Source organism: Cyanistes caeruleus, chromosome Z, assembly GCF_971803275.1.
Source record: "Cyanistes caeruleus chromosome Z, bCyaCae1.hap1.1, whole genome shotgun sequence".
Taxonomy (NCBI): Eukaryota; Metazoa; Chordata; class Aves; order Passeriformes; family Paridae; genus Cyanistes; species Cyanistes caeruleus.
In genome coordinates, this window is record NC_141732.1 from 34,340,830 (window position 1) to 34,364,386 (window position 23,557).

General features: G+C 37.7%; 2 protein-coding genes across 3 annotated transcripts in view; both read right to left on the reverse strand.

The window, feature by feature from the left end:
• MCCC2 (methylcrotonyl-CoA carboxylase subunit 2) overlaps positions 1-15,293 on the reverse strand; it is a 35,758-nt gene extending 20,465 nt beyond the window's left edge. The window contains exons 1-7 of the mRNA XM_086866828.1: positions 15,089-15,293; positions 11,718-11,784; positions 9,812-9,896; positions 9,460-9,561; positions 8,871-8,998; positions 6,410-6,522; positions 1,413-1,526 (exon numbers count right to left, since the gene is read on the reverse strand). Of these exons, the coding sequence (XP_086722954.1) occupies positions 1,413-1,526; positions 6,410-6,522; positions 8,871-8,998; positions 9,460-9,561; positions 9,812-9,896; positions 11,718-11,784; positions 15,089-15,220 (741 nt within the window). The 5' untranslated portion in view covers positions 15,221-15,293. The remainder of the gene's footprint in view (positions 1-1,412; positions 1,527-6,409; positions 6,523-8,870; positions 8,999-9,459; positions 9,562-9,811; positions 9,897-11,717; positions 11,785-15,088) is intronic.
• Positions 15,294-15,830: 537 nt separating this feature from the next.
• BDP1 (BDP1 general transcription factor IIIB subunit) overlaps positions 15,831-23,557 on the reverse strand; it is a 54,203-nt gene continuing 46,476 nt past the window's right edge. For both annotated transcript variants that reach the window (XM_086866830.1, XM_086866829.1), the window contains exons 39-42: positions 21,274-21,316; positions 20,128-20,422; positions 18,637-18,871; positions 15,831-18,274 (exon numbers count right to left, since the gene is read on the reverse strand). In XM_086866830.1, the coding sequence (XP_086722956.1) occupies positions 18,146-18,274; positions 18,637-18,871; positions 20,128-20,422; positions 21,274-21,316 (702 nt within the window). In that variant the 3' untranslated portion in view covers positions 15,831-18,145. The remainder of the gene's footprint in view (positions 18,275-18,636; positions 18,872-20,127; positions 20,423-21,273; positions 21,317-23,557) is intronic.

Here is a 23,557-nt window from a genome sequence, read left to right on the forward strand (position 1 = left end):
TCTTCTTCCTTTTTTCTCTTTTTTCTTTTATTATTTTTTTAACTGCACAAGAATTTTAAAGCCATCTTTACAGAACTTTCCAACAGGTATAATGCCAAATCTACTTTTTTCAACAAGATGATGCAATGGGGAAAAATTCATTCTAAAGGAAAAGAATGCACTACAAAAATAGGCTGTGGAAATGAGAGCAAAGCTATACAAGTAAACACTAAACCACATTAAAGGATGAGTCCTTCATACTTTTAATGAGACTAACACAATCATGCCTTAGGAACTAGTCAACAAATAGATCTGTCAGCGGCTGTTTTCCCATAGTTTAATGGGATATGCCACATTTTCCCACTATTTTAAGTGTTGAAGGAAGTGACTTCCAAGAGATTTTGCCTTCATTGTTACTAGAGCAATCAGTGGAGCAGTATCTGCATTAACAGTGCTGTTACAAAGCAATTTCTCCATTTTGGCATGCTCAAGATGGAAAGACTCTTGAGAGACATTTGATTTACATTTGGATTTCAGGAAGCACACCTGAAAGTTCCCAAAAGACTGTAACCAAAAGAGAGCCATTGTGCTGCCTCAGACCAGTTTGTACAAAAAATTTGACAAATATTTGACTATTTCAAATAAGCAAGTTTATCCAGCCATGGTTTCATCAAGACTTGAATACTTGTGATGAATGATGCTCTGTTAGTTCTAGCACTAGCATTTATTACTAAAAATTACTTTTTTCTCATAAAGCTTGCGTTAAGTAGAATAATCTTTGTCAGCAAAAGACTGATATTACTGTATCGTTATTTGTATTGGTGCAGAACTGAGCCTACACTAGGACATACAGTTATTTCTAAAATAATAAACCACATGTAAGCATTCCTTTTCTGCCAAGCTACCGTAATCTTAAAGCTGTCTTATACTGCGGTACTTCACAGTCACAAATGCCACTATGAGTTCCACAATAAAGCAAGGTTTAATTCACCGGAATTCTTCAGGTCAGTTTCCTTAGAAACAATTTCCTTACTAAGAAGGAGAGGGAAGAAGAGGGGAGAGGTTAAGGAGGGAGATGTGTACAATACACATGGTTGTGATTTTTTCCAAATTTTGTGTCAAACCTAGAGAGTACATAATGGAATATAGAAAAAATTTTTATCATTTAAAATGTGCACAGCAATCTGAAAGCAGTACTAGAAAAACACCTTGAGACAGTCTGAATTATACATATACACCTCTACTGAACAGCAGAGATTTGATTTAGGATAGAAACATTCAGATATACTTAAAAATACAAACTAATCTATAGAGTATCTATAAATATCTCACCAAGAAACATCTCAATTTTTTAAGGTGTAAAATTATCGCAGCATGATTTGAGGGAAGGGGGAGGAGAGGGGCTATGTCACTAGAAACTTCCGTATCCTTACCAGTGGTGGCCCTCCCAGGAATATTGTTCCCTGTTTGCCAACAATAATACTTTCATCAGCCATTGCAGGTACGTATGCTCCTCCTGCTGTACAGGACCCCATGACTACTGCTATCTATCAGGAAAACAAAAGGCATAAGTTAATGAACTGTCCAACCCTTAAAATAGCAAAGGCAAGAGATATTATATATTTTAATGCAGGTCACTGGATAGCACTGCAAGATTATTTTTGTCTATCAGAGCAAACTTATTATGTTTTAGCATTTCTTTAAAATGTAAGGAGTCTTCCATTTTCAATAGTCTTTCAAACTATGATCTTCAGACAACCCTACTGGAAAATTCATATATGAAGTACCACGAGTCACATAGGTAATATGTTTGAAGAGGCACACATTCCACCATTGAATCTGGTTTTGTTGATGAACAGTAAAGGTTAAAACCTAGGGGTTTCTCTTAAAAATAAACTCAGGGCTTCAGTTACTGAAGTTATTGGCATGACTGTATTAGTGTTAACATCCTTTGAAGGAAATTTCTCCCATCTCCCAGTATGCTACTTCAGGTCTTTAATGGATCAACTAATTAATTTTGCCGTTTTGAGATGTGTTGAGCACCTCATTATGGGCTTCAACATGAATAATCCCTGCTTCATCCTTTTGCCTAATTTAGAGATGAACACCTACCCAGTGAACATTTTCTATCAGTAATATTTTGGTGATATTTTTACAAAACTGACTTGACCCCAGATATGATGAATACAGTAACTGCAGACAATTGTGGAAGTTAAGTTTCTCAACTCATCCTTCACAGAAGCATATTCAAAGATCCTTTCAAGACACTTGTGGAAGAGAAAAAAAGGAATACTCATATGAAAAAGGTAAACACTTTCTGTCACAACTGCACATATTACCCCTAAAATACCCCCAGAAAACAATGTTATTTTATGTTAAGTTTGTTTCAAGGTATTTCTAAGGTGATATTAATTTGTGTTCTCTGTTACATGATAATTTAGGAGAACAGCACAAAAGAAAATAAAACTTCCAAATCACATTATGAGTATCTAAAGCAGGACTACATGAACCATGTAGTCTTCTACCATCAAATCAAACAGCCTTTTCACCAGTTTTCAGGATCTTAAACCATATTTGGAGTCACATGATTAATCTGCAGTATTTCTCTTGTACACTTAATAAATTTAACTCCTGGCAAATTTAAGAATAACATAAGTCTCTATAAACGGGATAAACTTGGTGCAAATAAGTTTATTTCATTTTTCCCTCCAGAATTTGTGCATTTTTTCCTATTCTTAATTTCACCGTGCTCACACTGAAAAAAATGTGCCTGCACTTTTAGCACAAAAACTGGAATATGTATCTCCTGGAAAAAAATAAAACCTAGTTGTCAAATTCCCAAATAATGTCCTACCTCCAGACTTAATTTTCTAAATAGCTGGAAAAAAATTCTTGATGTGTTCAATAAAAGTCAACAGTACTGAGTGCACATACACTGTTTCGTACCAACTGATCCATCCCCATTGTATCCATGCAGCATAGGAGTGTGAGAGAGCTCAGGAAGCAGCTAATGAGGAGCTAATCACAGCTTTCTGATTCACACCCATACAGACAACAACTTAATTTAAACTGTAGTGGGTGAATAATAAATTAGTCACAGGTAAAAGTGGAGGGGGAAATTAAAAGCATTATCAGCAACAAAAAATAAAAAAGGGGGAAAAAACCAAGCACTTTAAGGGCCAAATTGGGAAGAACTAATGAACTGATGAACAGACTTTCAAGCAGGCCACAGCATAGAACATCAGGTAGCAAACTAACAATATCCAGACTCCCACCTCACTAGAGTGACTGACTAGAGTGACTGACTAGACTGGAGATCAGAGAGAGCATAATTTCCCTAAACCCATTTTCTAAAGAAACATGTTCTCAGACAGGGAAGATGGTTCTAGCTAGCACAATCTATTAAAGGACCAAGAATATATTTACAAATGCTAGCAGTGCATCTTTAAAATAAAACAAAGCATAGATACATCTCCCAAACAAAATGCATTCTTATTACATCCTTTAAACAAAGGAAGTGCTTCCCAGTCTTCAATAAATACTTAAAGAAAGATAAACATTCATCAGTGTCATACTTGGAAAATATAAGTTTCATCAGTGTCATAACAAACAGAAATGTGTTTTATTAAAAGACGAATCTTTCTTATATTTAGTTTTTATTGTATATGAATACAATTACTCCTAATACACACCATATGGTAATTGAAAGAAAAACAAATTCAACTTTTTAATGCAACTTTACAAGTATGTAAAATACTTTTCAAGACATACTGGAAACAAGAGCATGACTGTAGGGTCAAGCTTTTCTATAAAGGTCCCACCCAACATCATTAATTTCAGCATTGCAAGCTGGGTATACATATCGATCTTTGACATAACATCTAAAAATCATTACACCCATAGCAGATCATGATTGAAGTCTTTAGCAAAAATAAGATTTTCCAAAGTTTCTCCAAAAAAGATAATTCAGCAAAACATCACTCCTTTGACACTTGCTGTTCCACGAAAACACTAGTACCAATCTAGATCTATCAGGGAGTCTTGTATGATGACCATCTTACAAACTGTCTTTTTCTCCTACGTATTTTTGTTCTAACTAAACTCTGTTTTTCTCTGGAGACCTACCTAATCACTACCGCTGGTCCGCTTCTACTGCTGGAAAGAACTGCAGAAGGTACACTATGTCATACTTCCTACAGAGATTTAGTGTGTTGCAATCTTCAGCCTTGGATATTTATAGAGGCCATGGATCTCAGGATTCTTTGGAAGAGTAAAAGATAAAGAAGAAGATTTGAACTCTAACTTGCTTCCAAAATGTGCCAAAAGGGTATCAAGGTAACACAAGCAGTTTCCTCAAAAATCCTGCAAAGCCAGTATCTGTCATGTAAGAAGTCACACTGAATACTGTCAATCTATCCTTGACCTGTGCATATGCTTCACCCTCTAAGTATTGGCTTCTATTGCCTCCTTCCCCCAGGAAAAGCCCTATGAAGGCCCCATTGGAGTCTCTTGTGTGAGTGGTTGGAATCGTGTCCCCCTGAGCCCCAGGGCAGGAGAATCCAGTGAAGACGGTCTCTGAAGGGTTTTACTCCTTCTGAAAAAGAACACTGGATAAGTGGTATTATGGTGGGATTTGTGTCATAGCACTGCCATGGGCTCTGGTTGTGTGACAGCCCAGTCTCAGACAATGTGGAGTGAAGTAACTGCTATGACTTACAACTTGGGAGATCTTCATGGCACATTGCAGGTACTCACAAATTAAACTGTATCCCAGTCCCTTGCCAGGAGAATGACCAGCTTGTTCAGGGTTTCAAAGTGTGGTAGAGAACTTCTTTTCCTTGAAAATAAATATTGTCATCACAAGTTCCACAGTATGCGTGACCTGTTTCTCACTCAAAATAGATTTTGGTGTTCACATTGTACAGAAAACAGAGATTGAATATTTTTTTAATGTTTTGCATTCCTTAGCTCTTATTGTAATTAGCTGTAGGTTAATCTGTCAGGACTGTATATATCACAGGCCTCAAAAATAATCTGGATTTATGATGATAACTTCTTTCTGCTCTGATTATTTGCAGATGCCCATAAAGAATGCAGGTTTCAAACGACATCTTTGTATCTTCTGTTATTTTATTGTTTTGTTGGAAGGTTGTATGTACTTTCCTCTGGTAAACAGAAAGAGCTCTGCAGGATCAAATGAATTTTGCTGTGCCTCAGTGAGGAATGAGGAAGCTGTCTGCTCTCCCATGGGATCAAAGGAAAAAAAAGATTAATTCTGAGAACTGGTGCTCAGAACTGGTTTTTTGTTCTAAAAAGTTCCACACAATTTGTGGTTTTTTGTGTTGTTTTAAGGACTGTTGTTTCCTACATGTTAGAAAAGGTACAGTAAGATCAGGAAAAGAAGATGAACTAGGTCCACCAAAGGTGTGGAACACTGCAGGAAGAACAACTAAGCTTGAATTTTTTGGTCTGCAAAAGGGAGTATTAAGCAGGTGGGTGTAAGAGAGGCCTACAAAATCATACAAAGAGGTGGGAGGTAATTGAGTAGACAGCAACTCTGTAGGAATTACCCAGGTAATTACCCAGGTTTGCTCTTTGGTAGTGTTGCAGGAAGTTATCTTCAAAGATCATGGATTTTTCCACCCTTCCTGCTAGCTTCCCACAGGCCCCTGCTAACAATTCCCTTCAAGCCTTTTTTTTGTTACCTGTCTCAACTCTACTGGGACCATACATCCTGCCCTTCATGGTCAGTGCAGCCATAGCTACCCATCAACAATCCTCAAATATTTTGCATTCTTCATGAATAACAGATACAGCATAACATGGTTTTGCTTCCCTAGCACACCACCTGCACCAAAAACTGGATCGATCCCTATGTATTACTGACTGAACCATGACACAGAGACACTTCTAAATTCAGGAACTATGACTAACAGTAATTTATGCATCATTAACACATTAGAAAATAACCTTATTATTAGGGCTGTTTCAGCATAAAGCACATCAGGATATAAAACAGATATATAAATATACACATACCCGTGTTAGTGGAAAATATGTCTCATTTACTAGCCATCCTCAAAGAGGTCCTCACCTTTGCAGAACTGTTCCAAGAGATTTTCTAGTGCTTTCTCAAATAGCCCTACATGCCATGTTCCCTAGTCCACTTCTCTCCTACTCCCAGACAGGAGCAGGTAGGTCAAATCATTAACACTAAGACTAAGAAAGTCGACAGTTTCTTCAAAACTATAATGAATTCTTGTGGACAGTTACTGTGTTTACAGTGCTTCCAAGCCCCAGACTGGGCCGTCAGGTTAGGACAACACAATGCCGTCAGAAACAAAACATGGGCACAAGCCTTGAAAAGAGGTAATGGCAGCAAGCATAAAAACTATTTAGTACATTTAATTCTTAGATAAAAGCAAATTACCTGTGGAATTCCTTGTGAGGACATGACTGCTTGATTATAGAAAATACGGCCAAAATGATCTCGATCTGGAAATACTTCTGCTTGCCGAGGTAAATTTGCTCCTCCTGAATCAACTAGAATGAATCAAATTATATTAATGTGTTTTGAACAATGTTACATACTTGGTAAAGTATCTGCATGTTACCTAAAATACACAGCAATTACTATCACTAGTACTGTATCTATTTCCACGAATGTAGGTATAATAAGACATTCCTTCTGGAAAAATAAAGAAGCAAAACAGTAAACACTCCTCTCCAAAATAACATCCATCCAAATGATTTTCATGGAAAATAAACTCAGACTTGCCTAAAGATGCAACTATACCTCCCTAAACAAACTTTTAAACTCATCTTGCTGCAAAATATTTAAACTGAGAATACTTTTAATGTACAATTTTAACTCAACTATTCTATTGCAATTCTGTCACAAAGTCCAGAAAAAGGCAGAGCTAATCATCACGGAGTTCAAAAGGTGCTGCCTGTGTATTTCCACAGCTTGATTACACTTCACAACAAAAACACTGAACTATCTTCACGAGGATTCATTTATTATGTGCCCTTGCCTCAGGATACGCCCTCCTGCTTACAGGTCGCCAACAGAAGCTACCTCTCTGCTTCCAATTAATAAAAACACAACCTGTCATGAGAAGTATCCAAAGAAGGAGAGAAGACTATGAGGAAATGCACAGGGAGGTAAAGCATCTCTGAGAACTCTGGCTCCTAATAATTAATTTTTACCTAGAACCACCAGTCTGTATACACATTTTCACCTTACATGACTGCAACCAAAACAAAATGCCCACACCAGTGACTGACTCAGTGACAAATGGCACCAGGTGTCCACATGAGAATTAGCACCTAGTCAGTTGTTATCACTGGTGGAAAAGGCAGATTAAACAACATGAAAATTACATGGTCAGCACAGTGCTGACTAACTACAAAGTGCTCCCTCTTATCGCACAGCTCAAATCAACTGGAACAAGTCCAGGTACAGGAAGTGCAAGGGTAAAGTAACTCACCAGGTATGAAAGACATTGTACATTCAAGGACTGTATGTCTCAAAGATGGAATAAAACCCCTAAATTTCTCTTCCAAAAGCATAGCTGTGTCCCACACCTCCTCATTCCATCAGATCTTAAAACAGTAGAATTACTCACTGTTGCTCACCAGTACTCACTGAAAAAGACTTCTCCGAACAGATAGAACTTGTTGATAATTCAGGCAAAAAAAATTGTAACAGTTTTTTGCAAACAGCAAAGCTAAGTTTCTTCTGGTTTTTAACAACTAAGATACAATTTATATTAAGATACAACTAAGATAAAATTTATACCTCTCCTTCCCTCCAGGACTCTTTCTACCACAATCCACAAAATCTATACCCACATTGTCCCTGTATCCACTTCACCAACAGTTTCAAGTTCACACTTCTCCTAAGCCTTCTATTGGTCTTATTCACATTTGACTTATCAGTAGAGCAAGAAACTTCAAACACCTGTGCTGGCCTGAACCTATATTATACTGACTATTGAACTAGAACAAGCATCCAAACTGGCAAACGGCTGCTATTTAAGTTGCTAAACTAAGCCATACAGACAAGGAATAACCTGCCCTAATTTTTAAAATGGAGTAGAAGGTCTTTCTCCTCTGATGCTAACATACACAACATCCATAGGAATATACAGTTTCTTGCAACTCTCTGTCAAAGCTGACTGAAACTGACTAATATGTTCAAAAGTCATTAGACTAGAAATTCAAGCTGGATGGAAGACATTGGCAAAAAACCTCTTGTATTTGTATAAAACACAGCTAAGAAAACACTACCAGTAATGTATTACAGATATGCGCCACTCTGTTATTCATCTTTTATAATAAAACCATATGTAAGTAAAATTTACATGATGGTTTGGCTAAATACTGATCTAATAGACTGAATTCAAAATGTAAAACAAAATACAAATACATTTCTGCTTCAAAAAAAATTCAAGCCAAATCCTAAAAATCTACTGATGCTAATTATTTTTGACAATCTTGTCACTCTTACTATTTTTATTTCCTTGTTATGGTTTCTCATACAGATACATCCTCCACTAGAATATACTATTTTTTTTTTTAATTGTAATTTGAATTGACTGGAAAAGTCTACAGAAAATATTCTTTATCCATGACAGAAAGAAGAGATACAGTATTAACAGCTGCATCTGTATTTTATGAACTCAGCCCTACAGCAGTGCAGCAGATAGTGCTGAGAACCTGGACACACCATCCAGTTAAGCTGTGCCACCCCCCTGCAGAGGTAATACATTATTGATGAAAATATATTTGAATAGATGTGCTTTAAATACTTTCCCAGTTAGTCAGATCTGTAGACACATCAGCTGCCCGTAACACAGGACCTTGGCAATTTCTGCAATGGGACTTACCCAAATAAAGGCAAGGGAGATGATTTTGCATTGCAATTTCTTGAGCACGTAAATGTTTCTTAACAGTGATGGGATAATAGGTACCACCTTTGACAGTTGCATCATTAGCAACAATCAAGCATTCTGTCCTAAAAATAAAGAAGTTTTGTGAGAGAGAAAAGTATTTCTAATGAGTAAGTATGTATGTCAGTTAAGTACTGCAACATGACAAGGACTCTTGAAGCCCTGATGCTCTAAGAGAGCTCTTCTTCTTCAAAACTAATTTTTAGGCTAAAATACCACCCTATTTTTTAAAATTGCTTTCCAGATGCACTAATCTCTTTCCTTCATTAAACACCTGAAACTCCATGTGTGTTTTGTTTAGTAAATGGGACACACTTAAAAAAAACTCCAACAAACAAAAAACAAAACCAAAAACTTCACTTCCTTTTAGCTATGACCAAACAAAGTGAGATACTAACTTCATTGATTTTTTGAGTGTCAAAAACAAAACACTAAAAATGCTAACCACCTAATACTGGAAACTGAATAAAATGACACCTTCTTCCTTTTCATATCATAAGTAATGTAGATGACTGTAATCTCTCACCCAGATACTCGTCCAATGCCTGTGATAATGCCTCCTGCAGGTACCTCTTCATTACCGTACAACTGGTAACCAGCAAACTGGGAGAACTCCAAAAATGGAGACCTGAACAATGACAAATGAAATGAAACTGTAAAAAATTAATAGTTTTATCTGCCACTGAAACTCACTTAAACAATTAACTTTTTTAATTTTATTTTTTTTAAAAGGAAATCAGTATTTAAAAGAATACTTCTGTAAAATTTCAATCATGTTATTTGCCAGTGTTTATGGAAGCTAAAGAGAAAAGAAGCCTGTTACAGTATTTACCTGCAAAACACAACCTGAAATGTTAAAAAACAAAGGAAGTACCTACCCAGGATCAATAAGCTTGTCAATTCTCTCTCTGGGTAACAGCTTTCCTCTTGATGTATGAAGTTTACGAGCTTTTTCTCCACCTCCTGTGATACAACAGTAAATTGTCACACTTTCTATGGATGCGGATAAGATAAATCATCAGTTATATTAAAACTTTGAATGGGAACGCTGATGAGTTCACAGTTTTTGAAGTATGAACCTTAATAATAAATTTAATAAATAATAGTTTCCACTTCAAACAGATTTAAGGTATTGATAAAAAGGCTTGTTTTTTAGAACCTATTTTATTTCCCTCCTCATTTTTTACAGTTAGTCTTGAGGTAAAGATTTTAATAAACATAGTTGTCTGAAACTTTCCCCCACTGCTTGGCAATAAACACAAGGGCAGAAAACACTAATATGTAGAAAGCACAGCAGTAGAACTACAGGAAATACTAATCCCTAGAACTCATTCAAAATAGCTATGCTGAATGCAATCTTGAATGACCCAGCACCATCTGGATTAATTTCCTTAGACCATGCCAAAACTGTAGGCAGAATTCAGACATACAGCATTTAATATCAAGTTTATATTTGTTTCATTTCAACCCTTCACTAGAGGTCATCCTAAATCATATCTTTTGCTCTCTAGAGCTTTGTGTCATTCAATACTTCAAGATTTGTTGACACACCTCAGCCTCTTTATAACACCAGCTTATATAAACATTGTCTCTCTGTGTAGACAAATCACTGATCCACCTCATCACTCTAAAATTGTCTCCCTGTCCAAAATAAAGAAGGTGCTGTTTTGCTGACATTTCTCCTGAGACTCCAGGATTTCTCTGTCAGCTAGGCATCACTGAAACAGAGCTTCTAAGCCACCTTTGAAGTAATTTCTCCTACCTCCTTCCTTGATCACTACATACATAATTTCCTACCTGTTAGGCATGCCAGAAAGCCCACAATTTATTTTCAGTTCAGCCAGTTCATTACGTCTATATATCCAGCCTAAGCCTAAACCTTGTAAATTCTTTCTGTACAAGTTTCTTAAGAAACAACCTCTGGTATCCATCCAGAGATATACTCTCATCTATGTTCTCAAAATCTCTCATCATAACTACATTATCTCTGACCTCTGAAGTCTCTCATTTATAGTGTGCGATGCTGCAAAAATAATTTCCATCCGGAGACTTTTGTCATCTCTGTGCATCACAAATGCTTGCTTCCCAGGCCCTGTAGCCAATCTATTGAACATTCCTCTTCTGACATCAAAACACTCTACCCTGCACTGGCCTCCATTCTGAGAAGCAGTGTCCTGAACAATGAAACAAACTTGGAGGCATTTAATTTGAAACCTCTTAATTTCTCCTTCATAAGAATGCCTACACCACTGTAACTGCTGATGTGCTATGATCAGTCATGGAAGATAAAAGGTATCTCACCTACTTTTTGTGCTTCCTGTCACCAGATATAAAGGGACAGGGACCAGTTCCTGTTGCACAGCTGGGGATTACTCAGTAGTGTATTATGTGGGACATGAGATCAGAAAAGCCCTACACACTGAATAATAGCTAACAAATGAAGCATTTATTACAAAGACCTATCTGGACAGCTGGGCCCAGAGAGTGGAGGTGGCTGGAGTTACATCCAGCTCATGGGTGATCACCAGTGGGGCTCCCCAGGGTTTGGTTCTGGGGCCGGTGCCGTTTAATAAGTTTAACAACAATCTGGACAGAGGATTGAGTGAACACTCAGTAAGCTCCCAGACAACACCAAGCTGGATGGGAGTGTTGCTCTGCTGGAGGGCAGGAAGGCTCTGCACAGGGATCTGGACAGGCTGGATCAATGGGCCAAGGCCAACTCCTTGAGGTTCAACAAGGCCAAGTGCCAGGTTTTTATTCTAAAATCTAGACTATCATACTCACCTAACCTGATTTTTTCTGCTTGTTCTTGTAGTTCAGTTACCAGTGCTTTCATTCGTTCATAGTTCTCCTAAGTGGGGAGCAAAACAGAATTTTAAATTCAACCAAGTGTGACTACATTAATTTTTAATAAACAAACAAAAGAAATACAAGCCTAATTTCTCTTCCAAATCTTCAAAATTTTACCTTACTAAATATTGTCTCTGTATTGTCTTTAAAGTAGCAAGATTTCTACTATACACTGGCTTCTCTCAGGCATCCCAATGCATTTAATAAAAATGCTTTACAAAAAATCTTACTGTGTTAGGATAGTAAAAGACTAGCTCTGAATTTGATAAACTAAAATAGAACTAATCACTACACAGTTAAAGTGCTGTTTCTCAGCTTTTCTTTATTTTTGGCATAGGTTTGTTTGCATTTTAAATCTAATTTTGCAAAAAAATGCAGATTCAAATTAAGTGCTCTTATGATTAGTACCAAAGGATGAATGACCTGGGTCAAATGAATTTGGTAAACACTTTTTAGGTTCTAGTTGTTTAGGTTGAACAAAAAGATAAAACAAAAGTTGGTTTTGTTTTGTCTTGGTTTGGTTGTGTTTTTGTTGATTTGTTTTAAGCTGGTGTTCTTCCCACCATACTTCTAGAAAACAAAGACTCATATTCTAAATATGAGTGAATCAGTACTGAACTCATCATTTCTACCAGAATTATCCAAAACTCCGTGTGAACATTACAGCAGGTTGAGAGTTTCTAACAGGTTTTTAGGAATTTAAAGGTATTAGTCAAGCTTAATTTCTTGGGGGCTTTTGCAGACACATTAAGAAGTTTACTACCTTTTTGAAAAGTACAACTGCAATAAAAGAACACGCTGCACAAAAAGATCTTACTGCCTTGTCGAATTCTCATTTCTATGATGTTTGAGTCTACTTTGACAGAAAAAAAACAGCTGGTAACTCTGTGTTCATATATAATTGAACACTCAGACTTAAGGCTTCCCTTAAGAAGAAGCTGCAAATGTTGCAGATGAGTTTGTTCACATAGGCACTGAGAGACAAAGAAGCAAAGCAAGAATAAAATAAAAATATGTACAGATTCAGGTCACATTTGAAGTGCTTTGGCTGTACAGTGACTTTCAAAAGAATTTTTTTTTTTGCCTTTGTAATTGCTACAAATAAATTAAAAATATTTCCTTGAAAGGCAAAAATGTATCTCATAGTTACATACTTTTAAAAGCATGCAGTTGTCACAACATCCAATATTAGTCCACAACAGTGTTCAGCTTGAATGGCTGGACCATTTTGCAACTTTACACATCAAAATTTTCCCTGTTTCTCCTTGTTCAGTCAGTCTATTTCCTCTAAACATACTCACCTTTTGCACACAATACTGTGCTTAAAAACTCACCTTTAACAGGAAAAAAAAGGAAAAAAAAAAGCAGCTAAAAACACACAAGATATTGACATAGGAACAGTTATCACAATCCTAGACTTTTTCATTAGATTTTGACTCAGTTAGTAGCTAGCTTAGCTACATGAAAAACCTGTGAAAGAAAATTTTAGATAAACTATAAAAAATAGTGCATAAAAACATCCGAGTTGCTTAAATTCACTTAACTTCTATCATGATCTTTCATGCCTTAAACCAGAATAGAACACTGTTGTAGTTTACCAAAGAGAAGTAAGGATGTTTTAAAATAATTCCAAATGCATACAGAAAAGACCACTCCCAGAAATAAATGTCCTAGTTAAACCATGTATTTGTGGGCTCTTTGTTATTGTCATTAAATAATTAAGAAAAGTGCCAGTGAACTGGCAACCAAGTTTTTTTCTGGATGCTGGTCCTCACACCAGCAAGTTGTGTAAAATTCTGCTGTTAATATGAGGATTTATACAAATTTTAATGCAAAATTAGTAACTCTGCAGATTAGTCCTACAGTTACTGCACAAGCTACATGAATTCCTGCTACATCACCGAAGTGGATGTAAGAGCTAGTCCCTGGAATCTTCAAAGGGACTTACTTTCATTTTCCAGAATTTAGACACACTCACTTTTAAATTACCTTTTTGCCTATCTGGTTCAAGAGACAGTCTGCATCATGAAAGCCAGCCTGTCTAGCTGAATTCACAGCCAGAAAGGTAGACATTGGCCAAAGGCGGCAAGACCTTCATCATGTATCATAATGTCTTCTTGTGTTTGCACTGCTATTCCCTGTACTACTTTTTTTTCAGAAGGTTAAGTGCCTCACAGCAGGGACCTCAACTCTTTGTGTTTGTAAATCACTGCTTGCACTTGGAGCGTTCCACAAATTATTTCTACCAAATACAAACACTATTAGCCATTTTACCAAGCCTTGCTTTTCTTTTGAGGGTGAAAGGTGCCCAGACATAACTATGAATCTGGGGACAGCTTAGATGAGTGAACACCCTTATTAAAATACTACCATTTTTTGGTACACAAAATATGAATGTATACACATACATACACACACTTCACATACACAAGTGTTGTATATATATACACATATATATGTATATATGTATATACAACATATATATATGTTGTATATACATATATACATATGGACAAATTCTGAGAATGCACAGAAGCTTCAGTCGCCTAATTTCTGTCCCAAATTTAGTTTCTTCAAAACGAAGCACAGAACCAAACACAGAACCAATGGACCTTTCTTAGTAAGAATTCATGTTGTTGCTTCACACACTGTTTTATATTTTACGTGAACAAATATGAAAACAAACACATGCTCTCCCACGAGCCTTGATCCACACCTAAAGCCACGTTGTTCTCAGCCTAACTGTAAACATGACTTTTTAATATGACGGCGTTAATAATGCGCCATTAAAAAGAAATCTACACCAGATACAAGTACTGCTCTCTCTTCGCAAAGACAACTGAAATTACACCTAGCTCTCCTTCCCAGAAGATTATGTTTCTGGAAGCAAGCCCACGACTCTGTACAGCTATTCCACCTGTTTTCAACTCGGGAATCAATCTGCAAACACAAGGAAACATCCAACTTTGAAATCATCGGGCTCCATCTTCCACTATCTACAAACTCCGCCTCCACCTCCTTAGCACAGTATCGATCAGCCAGAAATGCAGCAAGAGCTGGTGTCCTGATTTAAAAGTGTAAAAATATCCATGACGAGGCAGACGACTGCACCAACCCACGTTGTTTTCACACGCTATCTGTATGCTCAGCCCGCAGAAATGGACAGGCCTGGGCGCTCGGGAGCGGGGCGGGCCCGGGAGCGGGCACACGTTCGTCAGGAGCCGCGTGCCCCGCGGCTCCGGTTCCTCCAGGGCGCCGCTGCGGCCCGCGCCGCCCCGGGCCCTGCCGCCCCCGCCCCGCCCTACCTGGTAGAGCGCGGAGCCCGCGTCGGGCCGCGACCCCACGGCCGCCACCGCCTCGCCGCGGTACCCGCGGGCGAGCAGCGGGCGCAGCAGCCCCAGGCAGCGGCCCGGGAGCCGCGGGGCACCCAGCAGCATGGCCGGGCCTGGCCGGGCCGAGCCGAGCAAGCCGAGCCGAGGCGGCCGTCCCAGGCCGCCGCCGCCGCCGCCACTCCCCTCGGAGCAGCCAATGGGCACGGCGGGGCCGGGCCCGGCCGCGGAGCCCTCGCCCGGTCCCCCGGACAAGCTAATGCTGCAGAACGCCCTTCGGAAGAATTGTGTCGGGACGCCCCACATTTCACGCAAGGTTACGTGCTTGTGCAGCCGAGGAAAACCCTTGCCCTTCTTAGAAACTTGTCATACAGCAATAGGGACAGATCTTTTTACAACCCAAACGATCTTTGGTCGAGTTTCTCCCTTGCGCGAGAACTTCGCTACTCTTCAGCATTCCAGGTTTGCATTTTTTAAGTCGAAGCCTTTGTCTTTAGGGAGAGTTAACACCGGGGAGTCTGATATCAAGTAAATTAAGCTCCACTCTAAAACAAAACCAGGGAACAACGCAACGCCCCTGTTAAACCACGCTCAGCCTGTAACCAGCAGGTCTGGGTGCAGCCCAACTTCAACTTTTCCTTATTTCACACTTACTAGCTTCGTGTACTTACAAGTATTTAAAAACTGCAACTGACAGTTTAAGAAATAGAAACACAGGTAAAAGAAAATAATTTATTCACATAATTTACATACAGAATCGGACTACTGCCTTTGACACAGAAAACTTATATGTGATGATACAGGGTGTCAGACAACTCTGAGCAAAGCAGTTTTATGCCACATCTTTGTAAAAATGCTACTCATACACATGGCGATTTCAACATATTTTCTTACATCCTTCATCATTATAAAACTTCCATACACAAAACAAAACACAAAACTATCTTATTTCTATTAAAATTAAATTTGTTCTTAAAAAAAAATCCTCTAACAAAGTGCATGTAATCTGCTGCAAGGAAAGAGAAAGTATAGCCCCAATTAACAATGTGGATAAGGCACCATAAATCTTAGTAATGAAGTAGTTCATTTTTTCCCCCTTGTAACATGAATGCAAGCTAAAATGTATGCAACTAAATGCAGAATGATTATCCCCTCAGAACTCACTCAGAAGGTACTCACAGCAATTATTTCATAGCCACTCCCCAATAATCTATTTTTAGGCTCTATGAGTGCAAGTGATACAGACATGCCACACCTATTCAGGAAGTAAACACTTGCATACTTGGTATCTACAAGATATACAATACATAGAGTTACATGTATACATTAATCTCTTTCATAATGTTTACAGTAAAACAATACTTAGATAAACATTTCAAGTTAAACGGATTAGGCAAAGCACAAGATACCATCTGAACAGGAACTGTTGGTGTCCTATAGGTTTTTTTGGGAGGTGATGTGGGTTGATCAGTAATGCTTTCAAGTAAATTACACTGGGACCATTAATTGCTTTTTCATCACCTCAAAGAATACTGCTGCTAGTGACATTTCATTGGCTGAGGCCAGCTAACATATCAGTTTGCAGAAACAATAGCTTTTTTCTGTATTTCTCCTCTCTGACAAAATTTTAAAGATTCCTTCTGAAGCCTTGCCAATAACTTCTGAAAAGAAAAACGTTCTCAAACTTCATCAACTATTTCAAAATTAACTACATGTTTATATTATTTACCTGCCATTAAAGGATTACCCAGTTCAAACCTGATGATAGGTTTTTGAAGAGCATTAACAATATCATTTAACATCAGTTTCACCTTCATAATAAATAATTTTGCAAAAGTACCTGCAAATGTGAAGTAATGGGAAAAATTTTAAGACTACTCAAGCTCATGCAAGCAGGAGTTTCAGACTAAATATTGAACCTTTCATCAGTGACCACCTGACTTTGAGAGTGCATAAACCTAATTACCTCATGATGACAAATTTCTTGATGAGGTAAGCAAAAACTTAGACTAAAAATCTAAAGCTACACCAGAATTTTATACCAAGTTACAGTACAAGCAGACATGCAACATGAGAAAACTATTTTAATTCAACTTCTTCAAAGCAGCAAATCCTCAAAAGTGACATTGTATAATCATGGTTTAAATCAAATCTCTTTCTGCTACTTTGCACAAGGCTAACCAAGAAAATCAGAAAAAATACAAACAACTGCATGTAAAAACAAGGAAAAGAAACTGTATCTATAGCTTTGTTTTCCAATTTAGAAGAAAGTAAGGATTTATACTAAGAAACATCAATCTCTTTGTCCAAGTCATAAAAAAGTTTGCAAACAATAACCTCATCAGAGTGTTATCATCTTCTAACTCTGCTGAAAACTCCTTTTGGGTTTTCAACATATTTTAAGGAACCAATCCTATTGGGCTTTTCAGGTTAGGATCTTTTAAATTATGTAGTTTAAAAACTCCTATAAAAATACATAATTTGGAGATTCTAATAAAAATGCAAGCAGTGCTTGACATATGTACGTATGTACTTACTACACTACTTCCAGTATTTTCATTCTGATCTTCAGATAATACATTATACCCAAAAGGTTCATTCCTCCTTCTAACGTAACATACTTCACAAAAAGAAGTAAAGAATTTGAATAGTCAGTACCAAAAAGCTTTAGCATTAAAATGGAAAAGGATACTTGTTGCAAGACTAAACATTATTTCATTGCACTTTTCATGCACTGCATGACAGGATAGTCATGCACCCACTAACAGCGTCTAAACAAATGAAGCCATAAGCCAGCAGTCAGTAGCCTGGTCCAATGACATCACTGTAGTGATTTAGACTATGTCAGCATTTTGGAAGTGCCCGGGGTTGCTTCAGAAAGAATCCACTTCATCTTCACAGCATTAATTAACAAGAGTAATAAGTTGACAGTAAGTGTGGCAAAATTAATATTAGAACAAACTGGAACTTTTAGAATACTCTTTTCTTGTTGCAGTATATTCTGTGATCCTAGGTTTTTATAAAACCTATTTGCTATTCTGAATCATCCACTTCCATAAAGATGTCACTAAAAAAGTACTCAGAGATTTTGGTTGGCTCTCCTTCCTTCTCTTGATCTTTAGCACAGAGACGTAGCTTCTCAGATGAGTCGTTACTTGGAATCTGATAAAACAAGCAAAGGTTGCTCTTAACAGTTTTCATTGTATGTGTAAATATATTCACATATATACACATGCACATGAGCTTTTTGTAAAGGTATCTTATTTATGTAGAAAGTTTTTGCCAAAGGAAAAAAAAAACCAGAGTTGACTGAAAATGAGAAATAAATAGATATCCATGCAGAGAAAATTCAGCTTAATTCCCTTACAAGCGTCCTACACACGCACAAATCAGAATCTGTCAACCGGAGCAGATATTGCTCTCAAAACATGAATGCTGCATACCCATCTACCCACTCCTGAAACAACTAATTCTCTGTTCTTCACACCTCAGAAATGCATGGGTGCACAACAGTAAAATCATACCGTAACTGCAGCATCAGCAGCTACATGCTCCTTCTCCACAGATGATGAACTAGAGGGAAAGGAACAAGATTCCCTGTCATCCTTAGTGGATGGCGTGGGTTTCTTTAGACTTCGTTTTGGAGTCACAATTCGAGGCTTTTGGAGCTTCCCTCTATTCCCTTTGGTATCTTCTGCCGATTCAGAATTACTTTTTTTGCAAATTAAAGATAAAAATCCCAATGGTTTTCGTCCAGCCCTGTTCAAAACAAATACAGTCAGGATGTCATATGATTGCTTCATAAAAGGAAGATATAAATAGTATTGCAGGAAATAATTACACAGGAAACAAACACACCCACAGGACACATAAAAATTCTAAGGAAAAAAACCAGTCATTCTGAGAAAAGCTTTCATATTACTGAATATTCTGAACTGTCACAGAGGTTCTTGACAATTTTTAACTCTGAGAATAGGAACCTATTATTTGCTTCTAATCCACAGCCTGTATGTAACAAGCTACCACTTTTAGAGACTGGCTCCAAGAAGTATGGAGACAGACTCCTAAAGAACAAACTGAAAATTCTAAGCATCTTTCATGTAACCAATGTAAAACCTGATCACCAAGGATGGGGCTATAGCAGTTTACCTGCTGCAGGGTTTTAGCCTACTTACAGCATCAAACCCAGACCAGTGAGCTTACAGAAGTCATGGCACAGAGGGAGGTACACAAAGCATTAATTTTTCATGTTGTTAAGTTTACAAATTAGAAAGTAAACTTTAAGGCAAGGATTCTGATGTTAATGCATCACTATCCAGTTGCTGTGGATGTCCCAAGTATAAATAGCCAGTATTGGCACTCACACAAGCATAAGGAAAAAGCAAATGACAGAAGAGGCCAGTGGAGCATTACCATCAAAATAATTGAGCACAGGAGCAACAGAGAGGAGGAACTCAAAACATTTAAACAAATAGTACAGAAATGTATATTTAAAAAATCAAGTCAACAGATAGATAAGAGTAATATCCTCTGAGCTGCCAAGATTGAAACTCCTTTGGAGAAATTACTTAAGTTAGTCCTAAAAATTCAGTGTGCTCAGTACTGTACCAATAACAAATTTCACTGTCAGGACAAACACCAAAACAAGTGGATGGGTATGTATCTCACAATATGAGACTTTTCTGTGGAAAACAAGAAATTATCCAAAGTTTCTATCACAGTCAATGAATGTCTGCCTGACAAGAGGCATCCATCATGTCTAACTGGACATGCAATACATCAGTAGTGCACTCCAGTTGTTTTACTCATCTAATGAGTAAAATAATGCAAATTTTAACGCAGACAGTTTGATCCTTTCTGATTTGCAGAAGATTATAAATACTGTATAGATACTTAGCTATGCAGGTCACGAACAATGGTACTGATACTGAAACGATGTCAATACAGAAACATGATCTTTTGAAACAAAAACAAACATGATACAGAAACAAAACATTATTGCAATTATCGCATACCTGAGTAATGGAGTTTTTGAAGATGATGCTGGGCTTCCAGTATGTTCCACGTGTGCAGATTCATGCACATTCTCCTGCATTCCTTGTTCACTCATTTCTGATTTTCTGCTGGAGGTTAATCCAGACATAGCCTCCTCTTCCTTTCTCAATGCTGGATTCTCAAGTGATGCTTTCCCTAACATCTCCAAAGTCTCAAGATGGCTTCTCTCAGCCATTTGTGAGATAGACTGAGACACCAACACAGAAGTAAGTACTTCCTCCTTTGTAGAAGACTCTGTTTTTTGAAAAGGATTGTCTGTAAAAGGAGTTAAGAGTCAATGACTTCAGTGATAACACAAGAGCCAAAAAATGCATATTAAAATGGATTGCACCATTTCAACAGAAGGGCTGAGTTTTTCTTTAGTTTTATTTGTCCCTTTATTTTCATGTCACCACTACGAATTAAAAGTTCATGGTCTACTTTTAAAGCCTGTAAGATCATACAGATGTTATGAGGAAAAGCTGGTAGAAGTGTAGTTTTAAATTTTATAGCACACTCTTCCCCCCTCATCCTTTACAGTACACCACAGAACTTAGTCTAGTCACCTAACTGTTTAAGCTTCTACAACTTCCCTTAGCAGTCTTTTATTGAGCCAAAATTATAGCTCACCAAGCCCTTCACAGGCTCAGATTAATGAAGACTGCATTGTCAGTAGTTCTGCTTTTTCTCTGTTTCTTCAGAGGCAGATTAAGCTCCTAAACAATTACATACTTTTTTAGTAAAAATTCAAAACAAAATAAACTATTTGGGCAGTGCAGTTAAAATGCCACTTAATACTTTTGATGATCAGTGCTCTTTAAAAGGTGGAAATATTTGCTTAAGAGAAGATTATATGTTTAGTCAAAAAATCCCTCTTAATTTCACCAATAAACTAGCTACAGCAATGCTTTTAGAACCATTGTTAAATTAACAACATTTATGTAATTCAGCACACCTAATTTATAGCAGAAAGCATAGAATGGTGGTATTAATGTAGCACCAGGAAAATTTGTTTCTACTTTTGTATTAGATGGCCTCAGACAGAACTATTTAGCATGACAACCAGTATTAAGTTGTGATGTGTTTACATTCATTATACTTTGGTTTACAAGTTTAAGTGTACCTACCAGAAGTTACCACTGGCACATCTGTGGATTTAATTGAATAACCCTGTATTTAAAAAAGAAAGAAAGAAGTTTTTTTATTGCTCTCAATACACAGGAGACAACGAAGTTGATAAACTTGTATCACGCATGCACAGTTCTAACAGCATGACTGATACAGAAGACATCATTCATCACTTAACTCATTTCCTGAGCAGGCTTTTCAAGGTGTTCTTATGACAAAGTACTCAAGACAAGGATATTGAGAAAAGAGATCAAAGAAGGAAGAAGACTGTTATCCATCCCTTCCTAGAAAAGCTCTCTAAATCATGTGGGGAATTACCACCCATTCCTACTGTGATAGACTGGCATTTAAGAAAACAAAGAGAAACACCTAAAGAAGTTAAAACCGCTGGAGGCTGATGGGACTTTCTCTCCTAGCCGACAGCTGGGCGTTTCTAAGAATTGGCAGCAGTTTTAACCATCGAAAAGTGAGATCAACTTGTGAACACCATCTTAAGATCTAAGCCTGGGAATTTCTTTGTCTCTTTGTTTCCTGGCTGTGAAAGGTAACTGAGCTCCAGGCCTCTCGTTCCCTGCCCAGGCCATGCGGCCGGGCGGGGGCTGGGCTGGACCTGCCGGCGGCTCCTGGCCAGGAGATGGGGCCTGCGGGGCTTGCCCTCGGCTGCAGTTTTTGCCATGACGGAATTCACCAGAGACTGCCGAGTAAAGAAAGGAAAAAGCTCTTGACCTGCAGCGAGCTGAGACAGCGACCACACTCTGCAGAGCAGCCATGAAGAATCTTCTATCGAAGACAGCTCCAGCTGCTGCTCCAGCAGAGATCACAGAACCATCTACAAAGCCTGGACAAGATTTTAACCCTTTCATTACTCAGATGAGACTTGCAGATTAATCCTTTTTTCCAGAGAAAGAAAAAGAGAGTAATCAACATGTAAAAAGACTGTATAAACTATCAGAGACAGTAAAGAATTAGGCTTCAGAAGAGGTAGAGAGTAAGGAGATGCTTGAATTAAGATGAAATATTTTTCTGTTAAAGCTATGGAGATGGACAATAGTGTTCATTAATTCATTACAGAGTATATTGGGAGGAATAGAGTGTTCAAAGTGTGGATTTTGAGCAAAAGGTGGAGTAATTGTGATACAGTGAGGTGCTGGAACAGAGGGGGGATAAGTAATAGTTGAAGATTTGAAACCTTGAGAGGCAATGAGAAAATTTCTGTTTTCCAGAGAAGCTCACAGAGACAGATGAAGAGAACTTTTGCCTTTGAATAGCTCATCCTTAAAAATGACATCCCTAGACTCATGGCCCATAACACACCTCAGAGTCATGTGAAATGGGAGGAGAAAATCTGATGACAGATTTCTGGGCAGCTGGCATCAGAGAAACAGAAATCTGTAACAGAAATAGTTTTCTTGTGAGAAACTCCATAGATTAGCAGAAGACTTCTGTTTCTCTATAAAGGCTGATGAAAAGACTCTAGCAGGAATTGGGACTGTTTTAAACACCAAAGTTCCAAAGTTTTTTGTCTCTTATGTTGTCATGCGAACAAGGAAATGGTTGGGTAGTGGGGGATAAAGGAGTTTTCTGGAAGTTTATTCTGGTGTTCTTATTCTTATAGTTTTGTTAATAAACTTTCTTTATTCCTTTTAAGTTTTAAGCCTGTTTTGCTCTTGTTCTAATCCATATCTCACAGCAAAAAATAAGTAAGTTTTCTAGTAATTCTTTAATTACTGCGTTAAAACCACGACACCTACACAAAGGTACACTATACAATCTTAGCCCACTTAAAAAGATCAATGGTAGTTGCTGCCACAAACTTCATCATATTGTAAAGAAAGCACAGAAGGCAGCTGGAAAGATGGTGGCTTGTTTTCACTGGCAGATTGCTCTTTTAAACTATCATCTGCTATGTTAAGAATCAATAGGAACATTCCTATCTAATAGCTTCTTCATGTAACAGACACAATGCAGATTCAAAACAACATTTGGTGAACCTAGACATCCTGCCAGTCATAAAATATACCTCCAGAGTTTCCTCTGCTGCAGTGCTGTTGTCATAAGGGCAATGCTGAATGAGCCATGTAAGACGTAGTACCAGTCTGTCCACTAGAAAGTCTAATTTAAAAAAACCTGAGAGCCGACAGTTTCTCAAAAAAGCCCTAATAATAAATAAACAAACACCTAAAACCTGCTGAAGATTTAAAAATTAAAGCAAACTATATATAGGTGTTGATTTTCCTTTTAAGTTGTATAGGCAGTACATACTTAAGCCAGTAGCACCATTAA